The 26,772-nt window shown below is 46.5% G+C and overlaps 2 protein-coding genes across 10 annotated transcripts in view; one reads left to right on the top strand and one right to left on the bottom strand.

Moving 5' to 3' along the window:
• The first annotated feature begins 4,469 nt into the window (after positions 1 to 4,469).
• The window catches only part of ATP6V0A4 (ATPase H+ transporting V0 subunit a4), an 82,996-nt gene continuing 60,693 nt past the window's right edge, over positions 4,470 to 26,772 (top strand). For 4 of the 9 annotated variants that reach the window (XM_066262406.1, XM_066262397.1, XM_066262399.1 and 1 more), the window contains exons 1-2: positions 14,293 to 14,479; positions 24,456 to 24,533. The gene's annotated coding sequence lies outside the window, so the exon portion shown is untranslated. Of the gene's footprint in view, positions 4,602 to 5,170; positions 5,333 to 14,110; positions 14,480 to 24,455; positions 24,534 to 26,772 lie in introns of those variants that run through there. The other 5 variants (XM_066262400.1, XM_066262401.1, XM_066262403.1 and 2 more) reach the window with 3 other exon arrangements.
• On the bottom strand, positions 7,314 to 14,439 carry TMEM213 (transmembrane protein 213). Its single transcript, XM_066262411.1, has 3 exons — positions 14,283 to 14,439; positions 9,484 to 9,555; positions 7,314 to 8,650 (listed from the first exon to the last, which is right to left on the bottom strand). The coding sequence occupies exons 1-3, from the start codon at positions 14,437 to 14,439 to the stop codon at positions 8,481 to 8,483; spliced, it is 399 nt and encodes a 132-aa protein (XP_066118508.1). The 3' UTR covers positions 7,314 to 8,480.

The raw sequence follows: 26,772 nt of genomic DNA, 5'->3' as shown, positions 1-26,772 counted from the left end.
CTATTCCTGTCTGTCCCTGTCTATCCCTCTCTCTGACTCACTCTTTGTCTCTGTAAAAAAAAAATTAATTAATTAAAAAAAAAAAGAATAAAAGGAGAGGGACCTTGTAGAGACCAATGATGACAGAGTGACTAGAATGGAGAGCTATGATGACTACACCCTCTGCATAGGTGTTCAGAAAAGGAGGGAGAATTACAGGCTGTGTTTCTTGACAAACATATAATGACACGTACCCACTATTATTTTATCACACAGAAGAAGTTTTGCTGCCCTAAAAACCCTCTGTGCACCACCTGTTCATCGGTTCCTCCCACAGCCTTTGAGCTTTCTGCTGTCCCCACTGTGTTACCTTTTCCAGAATGTCATACGGTTGGAGTCAGACCGCATGTCGCCTTTTAGATCGGCTTCCTTTACTTAGTAATATGCATTCAAGGTTCCTCTGTATCTTTTCATGGCTTGATAGCTTGCAAATCAGTTTTCAAAAGAATATCTGATTCAGGCATCTCCAAAATATCATTTAATTATCCCCTGTACTTTGTACATGGCTTATATGTATGTTGCTTTTATATAACAATACAAAAATTGGGAAAGAAGCCACTGGCTCGACTAAGGAAAATAGATATTTGCTTATCTTTATAGAACCATTTTGGCTGTTATTCTTTTTTTGTTTGTTTTTGTTTTTACAGAGACAAAGAGAGTCAGAGAGAGGGATAGATAGGGACAGACAGGAACAGAGAAAGATAAGAAGCATCAATCATCAGTTTTTCGTTGCGACACCTTAGTTGTTCATTGATTGCTTTCTCATATGTGCCTTGACCTTGGGACTACAGCAGACCGAGTAACCCCTTGTTCAAGCCAGCAACCTTGGGTCCAAGCTGGTGAGCTTTTTTTCTCTTTTTTTTTTTTTTTTTTTTTTCATTTTTCTGAAGCTGGAAACAGGGAGAGACAGTCAGACAGACTCCCGCATGCGCCCGACCGGGATCCTCCCAGCACGCCCACCAGGGGCGATGCTCTGCCCACCAGGGGGCGATGCTCTGCCTATCCTGGGCGTCGCCATGTTGCGACCAGAGCCACTCTAGCGCCTGGGGCAGAGGCCACAGAGCCATCCCCAGCGCCCGGGCCATCTTTGCTCCAATGGAGCCTCGGCTGCGGGAGGGGAAGAGAGAGACAGAGAGGGAAAGCGCGGCGGAGGGGTGGAGAAGCAAATGGGCGCTTCTCCTGTGTGCCCTGGCCGGGAATCGAACCCGGGTCCTCCGCACGCTAGGCCGACGCTCTACCGCTGAGCCCAAGCTGGTGAGCTTTGCTGAAACAAGATGAGCCCGCGCTCAAGCTGGCGACCTCAGGGTCTCGAACCTGGGTTCTTCGCATCCCAGTCCAACGCTGTATCCACTGCACCACCGCCTGGTCAGGCTTATTCTTTGTTGATAGAAATGAACATGTCATAAAAGAAAGAAGATAGTTGCGCCTGACTGGTGGTGGCGCAGTGGATTGAGCATCAACTTAGGATGCTGAGGTTCCAGGTTTGAAACCCCAGGTCGCTGGCTTGAGTGTGGGATCATAGACCTGACCCCAAGGTTGCTGGCTTGAGCCCAGGGTTGCTGGCTTGAGCAAGGGGTCACTGGCTTGGCTGGAGCCCCCTGGTCAAGGCATGTATGAAAAGCAATCAATGAACAACTAAAGTGCCACAACTATAAATTGATGCTTCTCATCTCTCTCCCTTTCTGTCTTCCTTGCTCACTAAAAAAGAAAAAGAAAGATTATTGATTTGAGAGAGAAGAGGGGGAAAGGCGAGGGCAGAGTGGGAAGCATCAACGGTAGCTGCCTCCCATATGTGCCCCGACTGGGCAAGCCCTACTCCTGGGACCAGTGATCTCAGTATTCCAGGTCAACACTCCATCCACTGTGCCACCACAGGTCAGGCCAATTTATTTTTCTTAACCAATGCATTTGCAAATACATAAGTTAAGTAGCAAGTGCTTTTTATACCAGACAAGTCTGTCATGGACGCCAATTTTTACATTGTAACGTTTCTTTTTTCTTAGGTTTTAGCAGCCCTTAGGATTGCCTCTGCAAATTTTAAAAGGTGTCCCTCCCTCAAGGAGGACTGAGTGAATCGTGAACAACCTGCAGTCCCGAAGAAGGGCTCTCCCAGGCCCCGTGGGCAGCAGGCAGCCGTGGCACCACCACCCTGACCTGTTCCCACATGCCCCTGGGGCCCCAGAGCACCCAGAGTCAGGCAGGGGCAGAATCCTCTCGGACAGTGTCAGGCCGTAGGGAGTGGGCGTGAGGAGAGTGAGCTCAGGGACCCCAGAGCACGGTGAGGACAGGGTGCTGGTGTGCATGTGTGTTCCCCAGCTCTCTCACACTTAAGTCTGGATGAGAACCATGTCTTTGCATGGTGCACAGGACGTGCGTGACCCTGGGACTGGCACCCATCACCTCTAGTCGCATCTCCCAAGGCAGGGTCTCCAGCAGCGGACTTACCCTTGGGCAGGTGGTGTGTGATGGGCCACAGGGAGGGGCAGGAGGCTGCCTGGCACGTCCTGTCACCGCCGTGAGTCACTCCACGTTCTCATGGCTGGCAGTCCCATAGGTTGTGTTCTCCCTACTTGTCTAGTTGCTTCTGTGTCCGTGTCCATACATTGCGAACTCTTGAGCACAAGGCTACATCGGTTTCAAGTTGAAACTGCTTTTGTTGTTGTTGTTTTTTTTTTCAAAATACTCCTTGTGCTCGTTTGTTATGGTTGCTGTAACAATGTACCACAAACTGGGTGGCTCAGACCAGGAGAAATGTATTGTCTCACAGCTCTGGAGGCTGGAAGTCTGAGGTCAAGGTGTCAGCAGGGTTGATTCTTTCCAAGGGCTGTGAGGGAGAATCGGTCCTAGGCCTCTCCCAGAGTTTCTCTGCTGGTCGGCTTGGCCATCTTTGGGGTTCCTTGGCTTGTAGAGCATCAATTGATCTGCCTTCATGTTCCCGTGGTATTCTTCCTGTGTGTCTGTCTGTGTCCGAATCTCCCCTTTATATAAGGACAGGGTGACCTCATCTTAACTATATCTGCAATGACCCTATTTCCAAATAAGGTCACGTTCTGAGGTCCTGGGGTGAAGGCTTCGACATAGGAATTTGGAGAGGAGTAATCCATAATTCAGCCTGCAACACTCCTCTTTCAGCAGTTTCCCTTATTTTGACCTGGTAACAGGAATCCCTGAGGTCCCAGATTGAGATCATTTTCAAGGTACAAAGAACAGGACAAAGGTTTTAATGAAAAGTTCAACAAATAGTTACTGTGGGGATAAACAAAGACCACCCAAAATGAGAAAAAGCAAAAGCTATTTTTCCAGAGCTTACTGTAGGAAAGGTAGCTGCCACCACCACTTCTATTTGGCAGAGACTCAGGGGCAGGCAGGGGAGTGGGGAAGCTTTTTAGTGGAAAAGGATTGGGCTTCAGGTCTTCAGGTGGGCCCTGACTGGAGCCTGTTGGCACAGAGCAGCTGTAGGCGGGCACTCGAGTGGGTGGGCTCTGGATGATGGGTTAGGGGTACTATTTGGCTTTTTCTGGTTGGTCCTAAGTTGGAAGTAGGCGCAGAAATTAACTGAGTGAACCAAAGTTGTCAGTTATTAACCAAACCTGGGCTGTTTGGACTGACTGCTACGGAGTGATTGTTTAACAGGCTCCTGGCCCAGCTGCTGCCCAGAGTAGTCTGACTTCCTAGACAAGTTGCTGTGGGTAGTGGGTTGGCTTCCTGGACTGGTTGCTACAGATTGTGGATCAAAGTCGTATTTTTAGATCCGATCTGGCCCTTGTCCATTTGTATATTTTAGTCTCTCATCATAGAATTCACTTGTTGGGTAGACCTGCCAGTTACTCATTGACCCAAAGGACTTAAATATGTATAATTTTTTTCTCTTAAGTGAGAGGCAGGGAGGCCGAGAGACAGATTCTCAGATGCACCTCGACTGGGATCCACCCAGCAAGCCCCCTATGGGGCGATACTCTGCCCATCTGGGGCTATTGCTTCATTGCTCGACAACCAAGCTATTTTAGTGCCTGAGGCGAGGCCATGGAGCCATCCTCAGCATTCAGGGTCAACTTGCTTCAACTAAGCCATAGTTGTGGGAGAGGAAGAGAAACATAAAGAGAGAGAAAGGGGAGGGGGAGGGGTGGAGAAGCAGGTGGTTGTTTCTTCTGTGTGCCCTGACTAGGAATTGAACCTGGAACATCCATACGCCAGGCTGACACTCTACCACTGAGCCAACCAACCAGGACCAAATACGTATAATTATAAACTTATAGAAGCAACAGTTTAAATTTTTTCCGACCCTGAAACCCCAAGTTTCCCCAGGAGCCTCCCCCTGTGTCTTCAGAGCTCTGTTGCTTCACCATGGTTAAAGCACAGGCCATGTTCCTGGGTCTCCAACGATTCACTAATTCATCAAACATTTACTGAGCTTTGCTGCCTGCCCGGGCACTGGTGGAAGGAAGCAGAGGTTAAAGACACAGTCCCTGCCTGCAGAGAGATCAGTGAGAAAGACAAGCAGGCAGACACAATAGTCCGAAGTGCTCAGTGGTCAACGAAAAACTGAACTAGACACTAAATTGGTAAGGACAGATTTTAATCAGTAATATACTGTTGCAATGGTAGGAGGGTCCGGTGGGAGCTGAACTCAGCTTTGATTTGTATAGAGAAGACTGGATGTTTTTCAAGGACAATGAAGGAGGGGCGTGAATGGGGGCTCAGTCGAGTCAGGGAGTGAGAAATTACAAGTCGGTCAGTGTAAATGCTGAGCAGGCCAGCTGTGGCTGCTGGCTGGCTGGCTATCCTCAGAGTTAGGATTCTGGCCTCTACAGAGACTGGGAGGCAGAGGCCCGCTCTTTCCTGATGACAGTTTAAAGGAATGGCTTTCAGGTCCTGGGTTGTAAGGATGGGTGGGTGGCTGAGTGGGCAGATAGATCTCAAATGGACAGAGGAAGGATTCACAATTGTGAGCACTTTTCAGTAAATGCTCTTAGAAAGGATGGTCAAGGGCCTATTATCATAATGGAAAATTCTGTATTTTATTTGTCCTTAGGTATCACACACACACACACACACACACACACACAAAAGGATGATTTTTAAAGTCGTAACTATGCCACGCCTTAAGGTTTGCTATTCTCTTTCTGCGTAGGACATTTTGATACCAAGATAACTGGAATGGTGTGAGCTTTGCGTCCTATAGTCTCTGTGTTGAGAACAGCCTTGGCTACTACAGGCAAAAATCTTTACATGAAAAGTACATCTACCATTAGGCAGGGCCTGCTGCTTTGTACCAGGAAGCTCTCAGACCCCTGTAAGTTGATAACTTGATTTTCCTTTTTAACTTATTGACAAGTGTTTGCTTTGCTAGAATAGATTCCATGCTGAGAACAGATCTGAGCTGCAGCATCCGGGAAGCATAACCATCCAGTTATATAACCATCTTTCTTTCCTGTCTCAAAGAAAAGAGCGATTGTTTGTATTTGGTCTGCCTTTTTCTTGGGCAGGTGAAAGGAAAGCAATTCACAGAATACCAAAATTTTAATACGAGAGGGGCAGCATTTACACGTAATTCACTGCTTTGTAGTTTAAGAATCTGTGCACTGCCCCAGACTGGAGAGGATCTCAGACACCAGCTGGTGCTCTGTTTATCAAAGCAGCAAATTCAATCTTACCCCAGGGGCCCCATACCTGAGACAAGAGCCCCGGGTTCTGGTTGCAGGGACAGGCCTCATGCTCACCCCTCCGTGCAGCCCCTCAGATAGCTCTACAAGTTTGCAACCCCCAATTTGGTCCAAGTCTCACATTTTTCACGTAGAAGGTTGATGTTCAGCAAGGCAGTGACTTGTTTCTGTTTGCAATGGCCAGAAATAGATCTTAATTTCCCTTCTTTCTTTTCTTTGCAGCTAGTGCTCTTCCCACTGTGTCATTACTGTTTTATTTCAAAAATGTTTGCAAAGGGCCATGGCTGGGTAGCTCAGTTGGTTAGAGTGTTGTCCCAATACTCCAAGGTTGTGGGTTTGGTCCCTGGTCAGGGCACATGCAATTGTCATCCAATGAGTGCATAAACAAGTGGAACAACAAATTGATGTTTCTTTCTCTCTCTCTCTCACTTCTTTCTCTCTTTCTTTCTTTCTTTCTTTCTTTCTTTCTTTCTTTCTTTCTTTCTTTCTTTCTCCCCCCATCTTCTCTTCTTCTCTCCCTTTCTCTTTCTAAAATCAATAGATTAAAAAAAGAAGGTATTTCCAGATAAGAAATCAAAGTCTGCTCATCACAGACTTTCTTGATCTTTATGGAATTAATCACTTACTATGGAAACTCCTTGAGTCTCTAAAAAAAGGTGGAACACAGACTAATGTCTATGGCCCCAGCACACATCAGGCATTGTGTAGCCACTTTTGTTCACGTGATTATTTAACACTTAGGCGCAGTAAATTCGTCCCATTTTATTGATTTAACAGCTGAGGTTCTAAAATAGTCTGGCTCTTCAGAGTGAGCCTGGAGACCCCTTCAAGTCCCCACGGTCAGGGAAATTGATTTTGATTTTCTGCAAGAGCAAAAGTTACCACCTTTACTCAACATGTTTCTCCCTGTTTCAGAGCCTCACACTAGCTTTTGTGTGTGTGTTTTGATCATTTAGAGTTTCATCCGATCGAAATACATAGTTCCTAACAAAGGGCAGACATGGTTTCCTAAAGAGTCATTGTGTCCTTTCTTCCTTCTAATAAACCCACCCCTTCTCCAGACCTACAGGCAGACTTCAGAATGACAGGTGACATCCACATGTGAGGTGAGTCACTGAAAGAACAGGGATCAAACCAACTGGCTGCTTTGGACTTTTGGTTATTTTAACCATTTGTAGAAAAACGGAGGTTCCGAATGCAAAACGGTGGTCATAAGTTCCTTGGGGCAAGGACTCACTCATTCATTCATTCACTGGATAGACATCACGAGGAGCTGACTGTGCCCCAGAAGTAGATAGATACTTCTACTATTGTGATTGTGAGAAGGTCCATTCATGATGGCTGAACCTCTGGCAGGGCAGCTCAGAGCACCAGCTTCAGGTCCCCCGGGAAGATCAGGAAGGCTCCAAACAGAGCAAGCAGTTGAGCTGGACTTCGAGCTATGGCCTTTGTTCTGGAGGTGGGGTTGGGAGGCAGAGATGGAAACTAGTGGAGATGTGGAAGACAACTAGCCAATCAGAGCCCTCATCCCTGTGCTGGGATGGGCTCATGTGAAGGGCTCAGTGCCAGGCTGTGTGGCAGCTGCCCGTGGAATGGTGGGTTGGGGGAAAAGATCTCGAAGGCAGTGAGAACAGAAGGAAGTATCCCTGAGATAACATGAGGACAATGGAGTGAAGGCCAGAACCAGGCCGCTGGTAGTGAGGATGGGGCAGGATAGCCCTGGAACGTCTAGTTGAGGAAAGAACAGAGCTGGAGAAACAGTGGGCACGGGGGTGAGGACAGTGAAGGTGTCAAAGGTGATTCTTACATTTTGAAATGACAGTGACTGAAATGAGGGACAGAGGACAATGACCTGTGCTCGGTGCGAAGGTTATGAGTTTAATTTCAAATGTGTTGACTGAAAGGCCAACCTCGGAGCCCGGAAGAAAGTGATAGTTAAAACAGAAGCGGGCCTGACCTGTGGTGGCGCAGTGGATAAAGCATCAACTTGGAAACACTGAGGTCGCCGGTTCAAAACCCTGGCTTGCCTGGTCAAGGCACATATGGGAGTTGATGCTTCCTGTTCCTCCCCCTTCTCTCTCTCTCTCTCTCTCTCCCCCCACTCTCTAAAATGAATAAATAAAAAAAAAAATTAAACAAACAAACAAAAAAACCCAGAAGCAATTCTCACAGAGACTGTGCTGAGAAAGGAGATGATCGGGGCTCAGAGGGCCCATGTGCCTCTTGAAATGAGCAGTACTGGCTTTCCCTTATTCGGAACACCTTTTTTCCTTCTCTTTTAAGAGTTAAGTGAAGTTTGCCCGACCAGTGATGGCATGTTTGATAGAGTGTTGACTTGGAACGCTGAGGTCCCAGGTTAGAAACCCCGATGTCACAGACTTGAGCGCGGGCTCACCAGCTTGAGCATAGGGTTGTAGGCTTGAGTGTGGGATCTTAGACATGATCCCACGGTCACTGGCCTGAGCCCAGAGGTTACTGGCTTGAAGCCCAAGGTCATTGGCTTGAGCAAGGGGTCACTGGCTCAGCTGGAGCCCCCAATTAAGGCACATATAAGAAAGCAGTCAATGAACAACTAAAGTGCCACAACTACGAGTTAATGCTTCTCAGCTTTCTCCCTCCCCCCCCCCCTCTCTCTCTCTCTCTCGCTAAAAAAGGAAAAAGTTACTGAAGTTTAAAGGTAGAAATGAGTTTACTAGAAATGACATCAGTGCTACTCCGTTCCTGCTGTTAGCCACAGTGGGGTGGTGGTTGACCTTCTTTAGACCGTGACTCCCCGTCTCATGCTTGCAAGTCCTTGGGCTCATCTGGAGTTAACTTCATCAGCTTATCCACACAGAGCAGGATGAGCGTGAGAAACCAGAGGCTCCAGCCGACAGCAGCCGCGATCCAGCCATACTCGTCTACTCCGATGTGGCAACACCGGGTTGCTAGTGGGCAGAAGTCCACATCTGGTGGGGAAGAGAGAGCATCACACCAGCCCCGCCCCTTCTCACAGTTACGACAGGAACACTAATGATGATACAATGGGTAACCTTTGCCAAAGCACACCATGTACTGTGCTAAATGCTCTACATGTGTTACCTCACTCGTTCCTTGCAAAGGGATAGGTCCAGTTATTATTCCCATTTTACACAAAGAATCTGAGGCTGTGACTTGCCCACAGTCACAGGATGGCAGAACTAGAACTCAGAGCCAAGTCTGCAGGACTCTGAAGCTGTGTTCTGAACCTTTATGCATTCTTGCCCATTATCCTCCTCTGTAAGTGCCCCTAAGTGAACCCATTTGCTCATTCAATGAGGACCGAATAAAGGAAGCCAGGCTTAGAATAAAGCAAAACTCTCTATTAATTAGACATGTTGCAATAGCGGTTGCTTTATGAAGTACTGACCTCCTTGTGGCTGGAAGTATTCAAATAGAGGAGAAGAGTAATATGAAAAAGGTATGAAAATGAGGCTCCTGCCTTGGGCAGAAATGGGACTAGCTGAATTTTGTGGTCTTTCCTCTGTCAAACTTCTACAAACCTTTGACTCAGGGCATCTTTGGCTGCTATCATGGGGCTGGGTCATTACCGACATCTGTACCAAAGATTGTGAGCCTAGATGAGGGCCAAGGTCGCGCTTTAGATGTATGCTGCAGACAGTTCTGGAGGCCAAGGAGAAACCAACCAGGACACAGGATGCCAGGCCAACACCCAACGCCAGTTAACAGAAAGCTAGGAGGCTTACGTTTCCCTCCCAGACCCAGGGCCAGCTCTGGGGTTAGGGCGTTGGCAGAAGCTTACTGTGGCACTGTTCCAGGGTCTCAGGGCCCGGGTGGTGGTTGGTCAAGGTTGAGTTGTTGCCACTGCTTACTTCTGGAAGAAAAGACAGAAGATAGTCTCAGGCAGTAGGAAAAACCATTCCCAGGCCTGGGGTTTGAAATCTTTTTCTGTAAATCAGTAGGGAGTATTGTGGAAGTATTATAGAAGTTCCAGTGTAGCCCTGGCCAGGTGGATCTGTGGATAGAGCATCATCCCAGTGCACTGAGGTCATGGGTTCGAGCTTCAGTCACGGCACATCCAAGAAGCAACCAATGAGTGCTCCATTAAATGGAACAACTAAGTGGAACAATGAGTTGATGCTTCTTTCTTCCTTCCCCTCACCTCTCTCCTCAAATTAATGGGGAAAATTTATATTTTAAGTTCCTTTCTAGGCTTTATGCTGCAAAGCTAACCCTATTATGGAGTGAATTTTGTCCTCCCCCAATTCAGATGTTGAAGTCCTCACCCCAGGAAATGACTGTATTTGGAAATAAGATCTTTGAAGAGGTCCATTATAACATGAAATGGGGTCATATGTGTGGGCCCCAATCCAACGTGACTGGTGTCTTTATAAGAGGAAGAGACCCGAGGGATAGACAGGCAAAGGGAAAACCATGTGAGGACGCAGTGGGAGGCGGCCATCGGCAAGCGAAGGCAAGAGGCCTCAGGACCAACCAACCCCGCCGACACCTTGATCTTGAACTTCTGGCTCCCAGAACTGTGAGAAAATAGACTTCTGTTGTTTAAGCCCCCCGGGGTGTGGTATTTTGTTATGGCAGCTCTAGCAAACTAATACACCCCCTTTTCCTATCACGGTCCATTCTCATTTAGGGATGCTTTGTCTTTATTTCAGGTTGTCCTTGAGTTAACAAGGATCTGCTCTACACAGCTTTCTGAACACTCTATTTTAGCTGCTTTCTATTATAAATCTGTACATAGGAAATGGTTTTTCTAGTATATAATGACCATCATTTAAAAAATCTAGACTTATCTTTTTTTAAAACATTTTTATTGATTGATTTTATAGAGAGAGGAGAGGTGGAGGGGGGTAGTCAGAAGTATCAACCCATAGTTGCTTCAGTTTAGTTGTTTGTCGCTTCTCGTATGTGTTAGGTCCACGAGAGGAAACACGCACGAGGTCAAATGGGGAAGACAGAGTTTATTGCTCCATCTGGGTGTAGACAGGCTCAGACTAAAAAAAGCATCAGCAGCTAGTGCTGCTTACATGGCTACTTTTTTTTTTAAATTTATTCATTTTTAGAGAGGAGAGGGAGAGACAGAGAGAGAGAGATAGAGGAGAGACAGAGAGAGAGAGAAGGGGGAGAGGAGCTGGAAGCATCAACTCCCATATGTGCCTTGACCAGGCAAGCCCAGGGTTTCGAACCGGCGACCTCAGCATTTCCAGGTCGATGCTTTATCCACTGCAACACCACAGGTCAGGCAAAAATCTTTTTTTTTTTCTTTTTTAATTTTTAGAGAGGAGAGAGAGTGAAAGAGAGAGAGAAAGAGAGAGAGAGAAGTGGGGGGGGAGGAGCAGGAAGCATCAACTCCCATATGTGCCTTGACCAGGCAAGCCCAGGGTTTCGAACCGGTGACCTCAGCATTCCAGGTCGACGCTTTATCCACTGCACCACCATAGGTCAGGCTATATGGCTACTTTTATAGGGAGGGGCAAGGGTGGGACAGCCATTGCTGCTGCAGAAGGAAGATAAGGCAGATAGATGTCCATCACAGGCGGCTGTGTCCCTTGCTTGAAGTTAGGACAGGATGTCTGCCTCGAAAGGCTTATCTAGTTTCCTAGAGCACACTGTTGTTGGTGACTTTGTACATATGCAGGGATTCAGCAGCCGGTCATCTTCCCATAGGGCAAGGGGGAGAAAAGCTTGGCCTTATAGTATGTGTCTTGACCAGGCAAGCCCTGGGTTTTGAACCAGCGACCTCACTGTTCTGGGTGGATGCTCTATCCACTGCGCCACCACAGGTCAGGCCATAACAGACATTGAAATCTGACCTTGATTCTTGACTTCTGACAAGGATAATGGTATTACTCAGGAAGATGGTTATCAAAAACTAAAACCGTACAAGTGCCTGACCTGTGGTGGCGCAGTGGATAAAGTGTTGACCTGGAATGCTGAGGTTGCCGGTTCGAAACCCTGGGCTTGCCTGGTCAAGGCACATATGGGAGTTGATGCTTCCTGCTCCTCATCCTTTTCTCTCTCTCTCTCCTCTCTAAAATGAATAAATAAAAATCTAAAAAAAAAAAAAAAAAGAAAGAAAAAAAAAAAACCCGTCCAAGCATGTCTAATGGTTGCTAGAGTATGCAGCACTTAGAATTGTCCCTCAGTTGGAAAGCAAGGAGTCTGAGGATGAAAAAAAACTTCAGCAGAAATTCTTTTTTTTTTTTTTTTTTTTTTTTTGTGACAGAGACAGGGAGAGGGACAGATATGGACAAACAGATAGGAAGGGAGAGAGATGAAAAGCATCAGTTCTTTGTTGCAGCTCCTTAGTTGTTCATTGATTGCTTTCTCATATGTGCCTTGACCAGGGGGCTGCAACAGAGCGAGTGACCCCTTGCTCAAGACAGCGACCTTGGGCTCAAGACAGCGACCTTGGGCTCAAGACAGCGACCTTGGGCTCAAGACAGCGACCTTGGGCTTCAAGTCAGCAATCTAGGTAGGACAGGACCAAGAGATCAATGGGAAGACTTTCTGGAAACGATGTTGCTCTTCAGCCTGCTTCTTAGGAATGCAAAAAAATAAAAAATTAAAAAGGCTTGGAAACTCTAAAGGCTGCACCAACTCTAGGTCAGCATGTCCTTCCAAGGAGCGTGGTGTCACATAGCAGGACAAGTTAGGAGGAAACTTCTTGAATAGCCAAAGGCATGAAATTGTGGCTGTGACTAGTTTTATGCCACCCACCACCGAGCCGCTCCAGTGTCCTGCCTGAAGTGTAGTCATTACCTCGTGCAATCTGATTATTACAGTAAATTATTTACAGCTAAATGGCTTAGTGCTGGGTCTGTATTTGTTTTGGAAAAATTGATTTCTCAATATTTTAATGTCCCTTATAACCTCAATAACTTCCTTGGTCCTGATTTTCACCTCCTGTCTACGTTGGAATGGAAGTGGTTCTTGTGTAGAGTAAGTGGAAAAAAACCTAGTAAACTGGATGTTACTATGAAATTGCCCTTTCTTTCTTCCTTTCTCTCTCTCTCTCTCTCTTTCTTTTGAAAGAAGGAAACACTGATTTTGTGGTTCCACTCATCTATGCATTCATTGGTTGATTCCTATGTGTGATCTAACTGGGGATCGAACCTACAGCCCTGGTGTATTAGGATCTATAAACAACCGAGCTACCTGGCCAGAGGTAAATTGCCATTTCTATAGATCAGAATTTGTTTAGCACTTTTATGTTATTCAAACTGATTAGCTTAGTTATAAGTTGCTAAGAATGTAAGTATCACCCTCATAAGCAGAGCCAGCCAGGGACTTGTCCCACTTGGGGTCACTTCCAAAGTAAAAGGCTGCTAGGTAGACTCCACTGTTCAGTGCAGTTAAATTTGTCAAGGTTTTTGAGGCCCTGTCCTCAATGAGGTGCTGTCAGGGTAAACAGAAAGACACAGACATAAATCACTCTTATCGGGAGAGGAGTTATACTGGACAAATGAATGTGCTAACATTCATTCAGTGTTTACCATGAGCTAGTTTGTTCCAAGGTATTTACCTGTAGTCATCGCATTTCGTCTTTACAACAGCCTTGCATATAACCACTACGGTTAATCCCGTGTTAGGAAGAGGGAGACAGAAGCTCAGAAAGGGTAAGGAACTTGCCCAGGGTCACATAGCTAGTAGGTCGTGCAAGCTGGCGTTGACACCCACGCTCTCTGAACCTCCACAGGAGAGATTGTGGGATTGAGAGAGACAGATACAGGCTGAAAGGAGTGGAGGTGGAGGGGTGATGATTGGATTTTGAGAGACAGACAGACACGTATAGTCACAGACTCCATCCTTCAGGGAGCGGGGCAGACTGTTCTCAGGGGCGTTGAGAAGCAAGATCAAAGCCAGAGGCAGAAGTCAGGAGCATGGGGGTATAAGGGCAGTCTCTCTGTGGGAGGGAGGTTCAGAACCCAGCCTGGGAGAGCCCAACACGGGAGGGCCTCAGCCCCTCCAGCCTCCATGAGGCAATAACTCAGCCTCTCCTGTGTCCATGTCCCAGGGAGACAGGAGAATGGTAGACAGTGTATGGCAACTCTCATGCAGTAAGGTTTGTGAAAGTTGCAGAGAAAGCACAAGGTCAAAGGAGGGTCAGAGGACCATAAGGGAAGGGAGGGGGGAGGGGGTGCAAAGGTAGCCTTGCAAAGCCCAGCAGCCAGGGGCGCTGAGAAGGAGCTGCTGAGAAATGGCACGTGAAGGATGCCAGTGCAGGCTGACTTGGTCCCCTCCTGAGAGACTCTGTACATTGCTTTTTCTTTCTTCGAGCCAAAGGTCAACAGAAGTGGCTGCTCCTGTCCTTGCTAAGGACAGGAGTAAACCTAAGACACCCCCCACCCACCCCACAGCCCCCTGCCTAATCCTCCAGATGAGAATGGGATCATTTTCTTTTTGTGCAGGACCAACCCTAGCCAAGGAATCTTCCTCCTCCTCCTGCTCCTCCTTCTCCTCTTCCTCCTCCTTCTCCTCCTCCTCTTCCTCCTCCCTCCCTCTCTCCCTCTCTCCCTCCCTCCCCTCTCCCCCGTCCCTTCCCCTTCCCAGTTCGGCCAAGAATAAAGCTCACAGTTCCACCTGCCAAGCAAGCCGAGTGGAGAGAGGCGAAGACCAGGCTGAGGACCAGGGCGGCCTGGGGCGCAGAGGTGAGGTACTTCATGGTGTAGAGAAAGGCTTCTGTCCGCACCATCTCAGCGGAGGTGTGCTGAGTGCCCGGTGCCATGCGCCTGTGCATGTCCTGTTCCTGGGAGCTTGAAAACAATGCGCTGTCCGAGGTGAATTTCTGTTTGGGGGAAAAGACAGGGGGTGGGGCAAAGGAAGTTTGGCTGTCACACCTTGCTCTTACCTCCCTGCAAGGGAAGCTGAACTCAGAAGGCTGGGAGCAGGAAGGGAGGGAGGGACAGTTTATGCAGTTCTTCCCCTGAGCTCAGGTCTTGCTGGTACTGAGAAAAAAAAGAGGCAGAGGGGGGAATTTGTGCCCTGCTGGTCCCTTGAGCAGGAGAGTGCTTTCTCCTCCATTTGCAGGCCTGGTGCTGGATTCCCTATTCCCTTTAGCCCACTGTTTATTGAGCGCTTACTATGTGCACTGAATTCAAGCCGGGGAATTATTGCCCTAAATCACCTTCATTACAAACACGTTCAAACACAGAGCCTTGTTTCTGGAATGACTTGGGGAGGACAAAGGACGTTTGATCTCAGCAGTGAGGGGCCTCATTGCAGATGGGGTGCTCCCTGAAGAAGGTGGCATTGGAATCGGATCTTGAAGGATGGGTAGAATTTGGATAAGTAAAGCGGAAAACAGGGCGTTGTAGGCAGAGGGACAGGTGAGCGAAGGCCCAGAGGTAAGGGACGCTCAGCGCACATTGTCCGCAGCACAGATGAGTGTGGGTGACCTGCTGAGGAAGAAGTGTGTGTGTGTGTGTGTGTGTGTGGGGTGAATGGGTAGCCAGGAGGCTAAGTGTCTGGTGCACCAGGCTGGGGAGTTTGAAACAATCCAGAGACAGATGGGAGGCCCTGGGAAGACTGATCTGGGGAGTAACTTGGTTGGAGCTCTGCCTTCATGAAGCCTAAAACATTTGCTGAATACCCACTGGGGGTATGAAAAGCATCATCCCAGGCAGCTGAGACTCAAAGGTGCCTAAGACATAAGTCCTTCTTTCCTTACAGCCCAGCAGTGAGACTGAGCAGGGGAAGAAAGAATTGACATGTAGCGTGGTGAGCCTCAAATCTGGGTGTCTTCCAGTTAGGGAGCTAGACAACGGAGAAGCCCACCAATGGAGATGGCATTTTGACCTGAAATACGAAAGATGTGTAGTTTACCATGCCAGGGAGAAGGAAACAGTATGTGCAGGCCTCCGAGACATGAACTTGTGATGCTTATTTAGGAAGAACTGACTGTCCCAGGGGTGTGGGATTGGTTACGGTGTGCCTAGTTAAACCAAGGACAGAGTGTAATGGTTCTGCATGGTCATAAAAGGAAACTGGACTCTGTCTTATGATGGGGACAGCCTAGCAGGAACTTGTGGACACCTTTGTATTTTAGAGGCACGGGGCCAGGCCTGGATGAAAAAAGATATTCCAAGAAGCTGTTGCGCCTGACCAGGCGGTGGCGCAGTGGATAGACCGTCGGACTGGGATGTGGAGGACCCAGGTTCAAGACCCCGAGGTCGCCAGCTTGAGTGCGGGCTCATCTGGTTTGAGCAAAGTTTACCAGCTTGGACCCAAGGTTGCTGGCTTGAGCAAGGGGTCACTCAGTCTGCTGAAGGCCCACGGTCAAGGCACATATGAGAAAGCAATCAATGAACAACTAAAGTGTCGCAACACGCAATGAAAAACTAATGATTGATGCTTCTCATCTCTCTTTGTTCCTGTCTATCCTTGTCTATCCCTCTCTCTGACTCTCTGTCCCTGTAAAAAAAAAAAAAAAAAAAAAAAAGCTGTTGCAAAAATCCCAGCAGATTCAATGGCCCTGGAATAAGATGTTGGAATGAGGACAGAGAAGAGGGGAACAGAGTCAGGAGGCACTTAAAAGGCCAAATCAACAGGGGAAGGCCTTCAGGATGTAGGCCAGGTTTCCAGCAGGGGTGAGGCGGTGGCTGAGAGGCCAGCCTGGGGCGGAATTCCAGTCCTGCCTTGCTTCTGATTGTCTAAGTGGCCCTGCAAGTGACTGTGTACATTTAAGATTTTATTTATTGATTTTAGAGAGAGGAGAGAGAGAAGATGGGGGCAGGGAATGGGAAGCATCAGCTAGCTTCCCGTATGTGCCTTAACCAGGCAAGCCCAGGGTCTCAAACCAGTGACCTTTCACTCCAGGTGGACCCTTTATCCACTGCGCCACCACACCACAGGTCAGGTGTGACTGTATACATTTAAATGTCGGGCTGTTTTATCTGAAAAGTAACAAGAAAGAAGCACCTGTCTCAGGAGTTGTTATCTATGTCAAATGGTTCACATAGTGCTGGCAGATGGTTAATACTCAGTAAGTATTAACTCCCACTTTAATAGAAGGGCCGTCCCACGTAGGAAATATGGGAGAAAAGCACTTTTAAGGGAAAATAATGCTGTTTATGTGTTGATTTATTTCTATCCTGTCTTGATCCAGAAAGAGTTTAAGGAAGGACACATGGTGTTCATAAAGCTAGATCAAATAAATTGACAATAAATGGAAAACCATGAGGCAAAGAAAATTTAGGATAGGAAATAGGGGGAAGATCCATGAGCCAGGTTAGGGCACAAAACGGCACGCTTGTGTTCTGAGCTTCCTGGTAGCCAGCGTGAAAAGGGTAACATGGTCACATCTGTGATTCGTGGGCTCACAAGACAAAAACAACAGGAGAAGCACACTGTTCCTGACACCAGAGCCAAAGAGGAGCTCTCCCCTTGGGTCCCCGCATGATGACATTACTTAATAGGGTGAACATGGTCCTGACATTTTGCTCCCAGTAAACCTCACAGGAAGTTTCATAGACTGGGGCTGATTTATTGAACAGACTCTAGAGATAACAGCAGCAAGTGGGGTTTCTGAGATTTTCAAAAGTCTCAAAAGTGTTTGAGAATTGAAAAAAACAACAACAAAACTGTGCAATCAAAAGAAGGCAAAGCTATACAGTTCATTTCAATAGAAACAATGTAGTGTAGGCAGTTGGGTGCATTTTCATATGTTTGATGTGAAAGGACCATGTCCCTTTGTGGTGACAAGAGACTGGGACATGAGGATTTGAAAGTACCCTGCTTATGGTTGTTGTGATGGTAGTTTGAATAGCATGCACCCAGGTAAGCTGACACTGTCTTGTCAAATCACACCAGTGAAAAAAATTCTGGATGCCGTGGATGTAGAGGGAAAAGATAGTAATCTGTCTCTTTTTTCCTTTTTAATACATTGTTGTTTGATTTGGGACTATATTAGAATCAGTATTTGCAAGTCAATCAAAAGATAAGCATTTTCTCTCTTTTTTTGTGAGAGAGAGACTGGAAGGGAGAGAGGTGAGAAGCATCAATTTGTAGTTGTGGCACCTTAGTTGTATGTGCCTTGACTGGGGGGCTCAGGCTGAGTCAGTGACCCCTGGCTCAAGCCAGCGACCTTGGTCTTCAAGCCAGTGACCTCAGGGCTCAAGCTGACAACCTTGGGGTTTTGAACTTGGGCCCTCCGTGTCCCAGGTTGATGCTCTATCCACTGCGCCACCACCCCAGCTGAAAAGATATGCATTCTCTTAACAGACAAAAGGGTACCTTAAAGCTGGATGGACTGGGCTGGTCTCTGGTAACTCATGCATTCCCAAAGGAAGCGCTGCATGATAACTATCTGCTATTTAAAATTTCTTTTCTTTTTATTTATTCATTTTAGAGAGGAGAGAGAAAGAGACAGAGAGGAGAGAGAGACAGGGGGGAGGAGCTGGAAGCATCAACTCCCATATGTGCCTTGACCAGGCAAGTCAGGGTTTCGAACCGGCGACCTCAGCATTTCCAGGTCGATGCTTTATCCACTGCGCCACCACAGGTCAGGCGATAACTATCTGCTATTTAAAAAACAAAAACAAACACAGGTCTATAGTTAATCATTCCATGTAACTGGTTACCTCACCCAAGAACTCTTGATATATTTTATGTCGGGTTTGCTTTGGAAAGTATACCAGGAAGTCGCCTTGCTCAAAGCCAGGCACTCTGCAGGAACTTTCTCAAGATTTTTTTTTTTAAATGGTTGAAATAGGTGTTTGGTTACACTTACTTTTTAAAGTCCAGGCTAAAATGTCTGTGGCCAGGCTCCCTGGTGGTTGTTGGGGTTGGCCAACAGCCTGAGATTCCAGGGCCCTCACTGCCTCCAGTTTTATCTGTTTTGCCTGCTCTGATCCCCTTTAAAAAAGAAGAGGAGGGGGTAGTGTTTCCTGGGCTAATAGGTTGAAAACCAGCAATCTGTGGCTTGGAATGGCCTCTGCCTAAGGAAGATATATATATATATATATATTTTTTTTTTTTTTAATTTTTCCGAAGCTGGAAACGGAGAGGCAGTCAGACAGACTCCTGCATGCGCCCGACCAGGATCCATCCGGCATGCCCACCAGGAGGCGATGCTCTGCCCCTCTGGGGCATCACTCTGTTGCATCCAGAGCCATTCCAGTGCCTGAGGCAGAGGCCACAGAGCCATCCTTAGCGCCCGGGCCATCTTTGCTTCAATGGAGCCTCGGCTGCGGGAGGGGAAGAGAGAGACAGAGAGGAAGGAGAAGGGGAGGGGTGGAGAAGCAGATGGGCACTTCTATGTGCCTTGGCTGGGAATTGAACCCGGGACTCCTGCACACCAGGCTGACGCTCTACCCCTGAGCCAACTGGCCAGGGCCAGGAAGGGATATTTTATGTTGAGGAAACTTCCCTTGTGATTCTCATAGGCCCTTCTGCTGCCTTTCTTTCTCTGGGAAGAGACCACTGGCCTTGGATGTGGGACTTGCATTTCCTGTGAAGGAGAATCATTGTCCTAACCATGCTGTGCCTGCTGTTCCCTAACTTTCGAGAAGAGATGGTGTCCATGGCTCTTCCTAGATGCAGCTTTTATTTCATACAATAATGTCGGTCCCTAGTGACTCGTGGGACCAAAACATCTAGATCTTCACCTGAGCAGCCGTTAGTGGGTAGAGCAGGTCAACCTCATTCACTGCCACTTGGTCACAGCCTATAATTTGGAGAGAATGAGGAACACCCTTGTAAGAACAATAGAGAGCTACACTGAGCCCAACTTTGAGATTGGGCTGTAGAGTCGATAAAATTAACAAAGTAAACCAGGCTTGGAGCCCACCATTTGGAACCCTTTCTGAACAGTTCCCAGAGTGATTCATTTGGCTTCCATTTAATCCACAATTACACAAGGGGGCGCTGGGTCCACTGCCTGGATTGAGGTGGGTCAACAAGAATGGGACTTCTGCCTGACCGGGAGGTGGCGCAGTGGATAGAGTGTCGGACTGTGATGCCGAGGACCCAGGTTTGAGAACACGAGTTTGCCAGCTTGAATGCGGGCTCATCTGGCTTGAGCAAAAAGCTCACCAGCTTGGACCCAAGGTCGCTGGCTCAAGCAAGAGGTTACTCGGTCTGCTGAAGGCCCATGGTCAAGGCACATATGAGAAAGCAATCAATGAACAACTAAGTTGTCGCAACGAAAAACTGATGATTGATGCTTCTCATCTCACTCCGTTCCTGTCTGTCCCTATCTATCCCTCTCTCTGACTCTCTCTCTGTCCCTGTAAAAAAAAAAAAAAAAAAGAAAAAAATAGGACTTCCTTGTGGCCAAGGCCATCTCCTGCTTGGACCCCAGATCTCATTCCTTCCCATCTTCTCAGAGGGATATTTCTTAATTTCCAAATATATGGAGGTTTGCTAGTTATCTTCTTGTTATTGATTTCTAGCTTAATTGCATTGCAATTTGCAAACACATTTTGATGGTTTCTATTTTTTGATATTCATTAAGAACCAACATATGGCCAATTTTTGTGGCCAGATGTTTGGTGGTGCTTGAAAAGAATGTTGTGATATATACTGCTCACAAAAATGAGGAGGTATTTCAAAATGAATATGAAGCGATAAAAAAAGAAGCATTTGATTTTTTTTATTAAACAAGAACATCAGAAAAGCAAATGACAAGTCAAAGAAAGTTGTTTGTTTATGCAAATGAGATGCAAATCAACTTTTATTTCATTGGTGAAAATGCACTACACAAAAGGCTGAAAGTACTGGAGGATCTGCCATTCTCTGATCCCCTAATTTTTGTGAGCAGTAGTTGTAGGGTTCAGTATTCTACAGAAGATCAAGGGTGGGTGCAAATTGTGTGGTTCAGCTCTTCTATATTTTTCCTGGTTTTTTTTTTTAATTTGGTTCACTTATTCTGTTGAATAAAGACGGATGCCTGTGGTTTTTTTCTTCTTTTCCTTGTAGTTTTATCTATTTTTGCATTCAATATTTGAGGCTGTAATTAGGCCTTATTCAAATACAGAATTATGACACTTTCCTGGTGCATTGAACCTTCTTTAAGGTTGATTTTATAATAAGAGCTGAGTATTTGGTCTTTGTCCAGTTTCTGGCGTAGGCATCCTTTATTATGTTAATAAGGTGATGTTTGGACTGTACCAAAAGATAGGGACAGGTTGCCAGGGAAACCATCCACAGATCTCTCAGTCCCATCCCCTAAGCTCTGGGGAGAGGAGAGGAGAGAATTAGGGTGGCAGGTTGAATCAATCACCAATGCCCAATAATTTAATCAATCATGCCTGTGCAAAACCCTTTTATGTGAAGCCTCCTGAAATGCCCAGAAGGATGGCATTTGGGGTGCTTCTGGGTTGGTGAGCACATAAAGCTGGTGAGGGAGGAGGCAGGCCTAGAGAAGGCATGGAACCGGTGTACCTCCTCCCCATACCTGGTCCTATACATCTCTTCCATCTGGCTTGTCCTGAGTTATTTCCTTTTATATTAAATTGGTGATCTAGTGAGAGAACAAGTTTTCCTGAGGTCTGTGAGTCTTTCTAGCAAATTAGTCAAAACTAAGGTCGTGGGAACGTCTGATTTCTAGCACTTGGTCAGAAGTAGAGGTCACAACTTTGACTTGTGATTGGCATCCCAGTTGGAGGGGGTTGTTGGAACCTCCGCTTTGTAACCGGTTGGTCAGAAGCACAGGTAATGACCTGGCTTATGATTGGCATCTGAAGTGGGAGGGCGGTCTTGTGGGACTGAGCCCTTTGCCTGTGGCATCTGATTCTGTCTCTGGGAAGACAAGTGTGAGGTTGTTTGGCAATGGGGGAAGGTCACATGAAGAACCAGACCCAGGAACTTTGGCTGGAACCGCCCACACCCATACGCGCCAAAAGAAACTTCCCAGGAATCCTTTGGAAAAGAGTGACTGTCAGTCAGCCAATGAAATTTTGTCATGTCATATCAACTCAACCACCCTAACGACCCTTTATTTTTATTTTTATTATTTATTATTATTTTTTTTATTATTCATTTTAGAGAGGAGAGGGAGAGACAGAGAGAGAGGAGAGACAGAGAGAGAGAAGGGGGGGAGGAGCTGGAAGCATCAACTCCCATATGTGCCTTGACCAGGCAAGCCCAGGGTTTTGAACCGGCAACCTCAGCATTTCCAGGTTGATGCTTTATCCACTGCGCCACCACAGGTCAGGCCCTAATGACCCTTTAAATTACCCCCATGCGGATCGCCCCCATGCGATTTCTCTGGCCCCCGTCTCGCGGACCAAAGAACATTGGGAAGCCCTGTACTAAATAAAGCTTTAGCTATTCCACACTTCATGGCTATGCCCTTCCTTCTTCCTCGGTGGGAAAAAATACCTTATAACAAGGGCTAGAACTGAGCTGCATTCTCAGATACCCTGCTGGACGCAAGCATTTCCTGTTGGTGTGAGAAACTGGGTCTAGGAAGTCTTTTCATCCTTAGTGTACAATCTGAGAGGATTTTCCTTTTCTTTTTTATACTTTTTTACATCTTTCCAATTCTCTACAGTGAATGTGTGTTACTCTTATAAACAAAAAATAAAGTCAATTTAATACATTTTTTAAAAAGACTATTTCAGCCTGACCTGTGGTGGCGTAGTGGATAAAGCGTCGACCTGGAAATGCTGAGGTCGCCGGTTTGAAACCCTGGGCTTGCCTGGTCAAGGCACATATGGGAGTTGATGCTTCCAGCTCCTCCCCCCTATCTCTCTCTCCTCTCTCTCTGTCTCTCTCTCTCTCCTCTCTAAAATAAATAAATAAAAATTAAAAAAAAAAAAAGACTATTTCACAGGAAAGCAATGCAGTCAGATAGATTGACAGATAGATTGACATTGTACAGCATCTGTGATTGCCTGGAGAAAATTTACAATGTCACGGAATCTTCTTTTCCATTAAAAAAAAATCTTAAGTTTAAGTTGTAGATCATGCAGAGAATTTCTCATTGACAACCTTTGCTCTTGGGGTACCCAAGGTGTATAACAGAAGGTACAGACACTCCCAAGAATACTGAAGATGTAGAGAAGACTAGAAGTAAGACACAGAAGAAAACATAGTGTTGGAAAGTGACCTAGAGGCCATCTGGTCCAATCCTTAAGCTAACAACAGAAAAGAATACGTAAAAGGGTTTAGTATGGCCTCCTCTGACCTCTCCTGCCTCTCAAGGTTGTTGCTTGGTCTTCTACTACAGTGACAGATGTCTTACTGACCTAAGGCAGCCAGTTCCACCATGGGGTAGCTCTAACTGTGAGAGAAGTTAGTGAGTTACCAGCATCAAACAGGGCATTTGAAGGTGAAGTTAATTAACAATGGGAGGGGAAACTCTTTCAGCTCCCTGACTCTGTGATTGGCAGTTTCTGGCTCCCTTCAATGTCCAGTCTTACCATCTGTGCAAAATATTTCTGTTGGCACAACAGTGCTTGTGGTCAGATTTATTTTTTGTTTAATAAACAGAGATGTGTATTCTCCAAAGAGTAATTTTAAGCTAAGGTTTTGGGGAAATGAACTTCACGCTTGTGGTAAACACTCAACCAATTTTTTTTTCTCCAGTTTTGTCCACATGAAACTAAAAAGAATCAGACAGCCAAGTCAGAGATTGTTGACTGTCTCTTTCTTGTCCAGGCTGCCTGTAGTCCCTTAGGGGTCAACACAACTACCCTGAGTAAGAGTTCTGGCTTCCAGTTTTCATATGATCACTTTCTGTGTGAACTTGGGGGAAGTCACATGATGAGGCTACCAGAAAGATGTGGCAGGGGGTCTCTGGGAGGGGGGCACAAGGCAGAAAATCCAGGGAGATGCTGCCTTCAATCCTTTGGGGTAGACTTTCATCTGAGGTCCTCAGGACCCCCACAGAGGGGGATGTTAAGTCTTGTGAACAACCATGAAAAGACCCCGAGAGCCAAGAGCCCTGCCACTACTTGGCTGTATGACCGCAGACCAATCCTTTCACCTCCCTGGGGTCGTTTCGCATCTCGAGGCTAAAGGGATTGGATTAGATGATCTTGAAGTTTTCTTCTAGGATAGAATTCTATGACTCTGTGCTCAACATATTTTATGAAATGGAGAAAGAAGACCAACAAGTCAATCAAGTCTTTCTTAATCTATATAGAAAGTAGAAATAGAAATCATGCTAGAATATTCCTTAATAGAGTTTAGAGTAAATATTATTAAAGAAAAGGCAACTCAACTGGCAGATCTCCCAAGTGGGAAACCATGATGAATTTTGAGCCATCCTCTTCTCTTCATGATGAAATTTTGTCTTCCTCCGTCTCTTGTCTGTCAGTCTGGGACGTGGCCAGTGGCAACAGGAATGAAAGGGGGAGAAGACAAGACCAAGTTCTGTGGAGGTGGAGAAGGGGGACCCTGTTGGTTCCGCAGTGGGGGGGGGTCCTGGTGGCCGTGTGTTGGGGTGACGGTAGGATGAGATGGAGACTGCAGGACAGTGCAGCTGTCAGAGCCATGGAGGGGCTCTTCTTCTCAGCGCGTGATCTAGAGGACAGAAAGCTCTAGAACAACAGTGAGGGCCAGAATGGTGTCAAATGGCACCAGCGTGCATGAGAGCCATCAATGGAGAGGGTCGTGGCCAGGAGAGAGTGGGGATGGCCATAGCAAGGGAGGATGCTGGTTCCCGCATGAGAGTGACCTTAGTGCTGATGACATGAACTCTTGCACATTACTGTTGATGAACTGCATCTAACTGTGTGCGTGGGAAGTTGAGTATACACTCCCCTCTCTTTTATTGGCAACCTCAAACCATTTTCTTTCTGTTTCTAGCACCTTCCCTGTTAATGCACATCAGGAAGGATTGTGGATGGTGAGCTTAGTGCCTGGCCGCTGGTGGAGAGTTGCTAGGTAAGTGGATGGTAAAATCAATTGTTTGAATGAAGGTGATCTGGTTGGAATTCATTTCAGAAAAGTTAGATGCTCCTTTTAGACGATCAGGTTGTGACTTTTGCAGTTAGATTATTATTTTTGGATTACATTCCTCACAGGCATTTGGCTTGCTCTCCGTGTACCCCCTTTCATTTTTTAAATTATGCTGATCTCCTGTAAATTGATCTTGTACAGCTGGGTGTGTTGTGCACAGTATCGTCCTAATCCTGGGTCCAGGGACATGAAGACAAAGGAGGTCTTTTGTTTAAAGGAATGTCCAGTTTGAAGGGGTGTAAGCGGAATGCTTACCTCTTCAATCCACAAGTGCCATATCATAGAAAGTCCTTGGGGCACAGAAGTGCCTTGCTAGAGCCCTGGCCAGTTAGCTCAGTCAGTTAGAGCATCATCCAGAAACAGCAAGGTTGCAAGTTCGATCCCCAGTCAGGGCATATACGGGAAACGACCAATGAATGTCTGCCCCCAGCCACCTCCATTCTTCTATCTCTCTAAAACCAATCTACCAATCAATAAATTTAAAAATCTATTTTAGAAAGTGCCCCGCTGGAGATATGCATGAATCTGTGTGGTGGCTGCAACTGGCATTGTGCCCAGGTTCCTTGTTCATCTCTGTCCTGCCTTGAAACCGTTGAGTTCTCCCATGCTCAGACCTGATTTTATTGCTTCCTCTTGTTATGGGTTGAACTGTGTGTCTCCCCTTCCCCCAAAATTATACACTGAAGTCCCAACCTCAGGACTTCAGTAAATGGGACCTTATTGGATCCCAGTATGAGTGGTGGCCTTATAAAAAGGGGAGATTTGGACACAGACACACACATGCGAATGTGAACGCTCATATTGGTTGATGCTGCTGTAACCTTGGGAGTTCCAGAGATGGTCAGCCGACCACCAGGAGCTTAGGGAGAAGCCTGGGACAGAGTCACCTTCATAGCCCTGGGAAGGAACTAACCCTCCTGACACCTTGATCTCAGCCTTCCAGCCTCCAAAAATGTTAAATGATAAATTCTGTTGTTTACCCAGTTTGGCCCTGGCAGAGTAGCTCAGTTGGTTAGAGTGTCATTCTGATACACCAAGGTTGTGGGTTCAATTTCCAGTCAGGGCACTTGTAAGAACCAACCAATGAATGCATGAATAAGTGGAACAACAAATCGATGTTTCTCTCTCTCTCTCTCTTTTCCTTCCCCTTTCCTCCCCCTTCTTGTTCTCTCTAAAATGAATAAAAAAGAATAAAATCGAAGTTTCTTACTGGCCCATCAGGACCTCACAGGGCTTGGCCCCACCTGCTCTGACTCACCATATACTCCCCTCACCCATGCCCCAGCCTCATTGGCCTCCTCCCTGTTTCTTGAACAAGTTGGCTTTTCAGACCACAAGACAGTATCCTCCAGTAGTTGTAAACAAGGACTCTGGTGTCAGATGAACTGCTGTGAGTGACCTTGTGACCTTGGGCAAGTCACTTAACCTCTTTGTGCCTCTATGTCCTCGTGTGTAACATGAGAACACCACCAGCCTCATGCGATTGAGAAGATTAAACGGGTTAATAAATGTAAAGTACTTACATGTATTCTCAAGTCACGAGAACAATGTCTGGCACATGAGAAACACTTATTAGATACATGAACTAAAGCGAGGATGTCACTTCCCGGCTTTTGCTTTGCTGTTCCTGCTGCCTGGAATACCCTTCTGGTAGCTTCCTTTTTTTTTTTTTTTTTTTTTTACAAGACTGACCCATTTTAACTCTCTGAGCCTCAATTGAAATGTGACCTCTGAGAGGCCTTCCCTGACCCCTTATCTAAAGTAGCTACCATATCTCTAAAGCTTATCTTCTATGATCACCCTTTCCATGACCTTCCATATCTGGCTGATTCCTTGTTTACTGTTGTCTCCTTCCATGTGGCCATAAGCTTCCTAAGGGAAGGGCCTTCTCTTGCATTTACTGCTCTGTCCTCAGAACCCAGGACACAGTGGCACGTAGACACTCAGCGAGCATTCAACAGATGAAAGAATTCAGGTTGTTGACCATTCTACACTTACTGCAAACACACTGCTATAGTAGGCATTATCAGAATTAAATTTTTGGTTTATATCCTTAACATTTTCTTTTCCTTTTTTTTGAATGAACTTCCTCAGGTGGGATTGTTGGGTCAGAGGACATGCAAATTGCCTTTCAGAGACATTGTGGTCATTTACTGTCCATCCA

Source organism: Saccopteryx bilineata, chromosome 2 (genome assembly GCF_036850765.1).
Source record: "Saccopteryx bilineata isolate mSacBil1 chromosome 2, mSacBil1_pri_phased_curated, whole genome shotgun sequence".
NCBI classification, from domain to species: Eukaryota; Metazoa; Chordata; class Mammalia; order Chiroptera; family Emballonuridae; genus Saccopteryx; species Saccopteryx bilineata.
The sequence above is the reverse complement of the archived record's forward strand: the minus strand, read 5'-3'. Positions and strand labels throughout refer to the sequence as shown.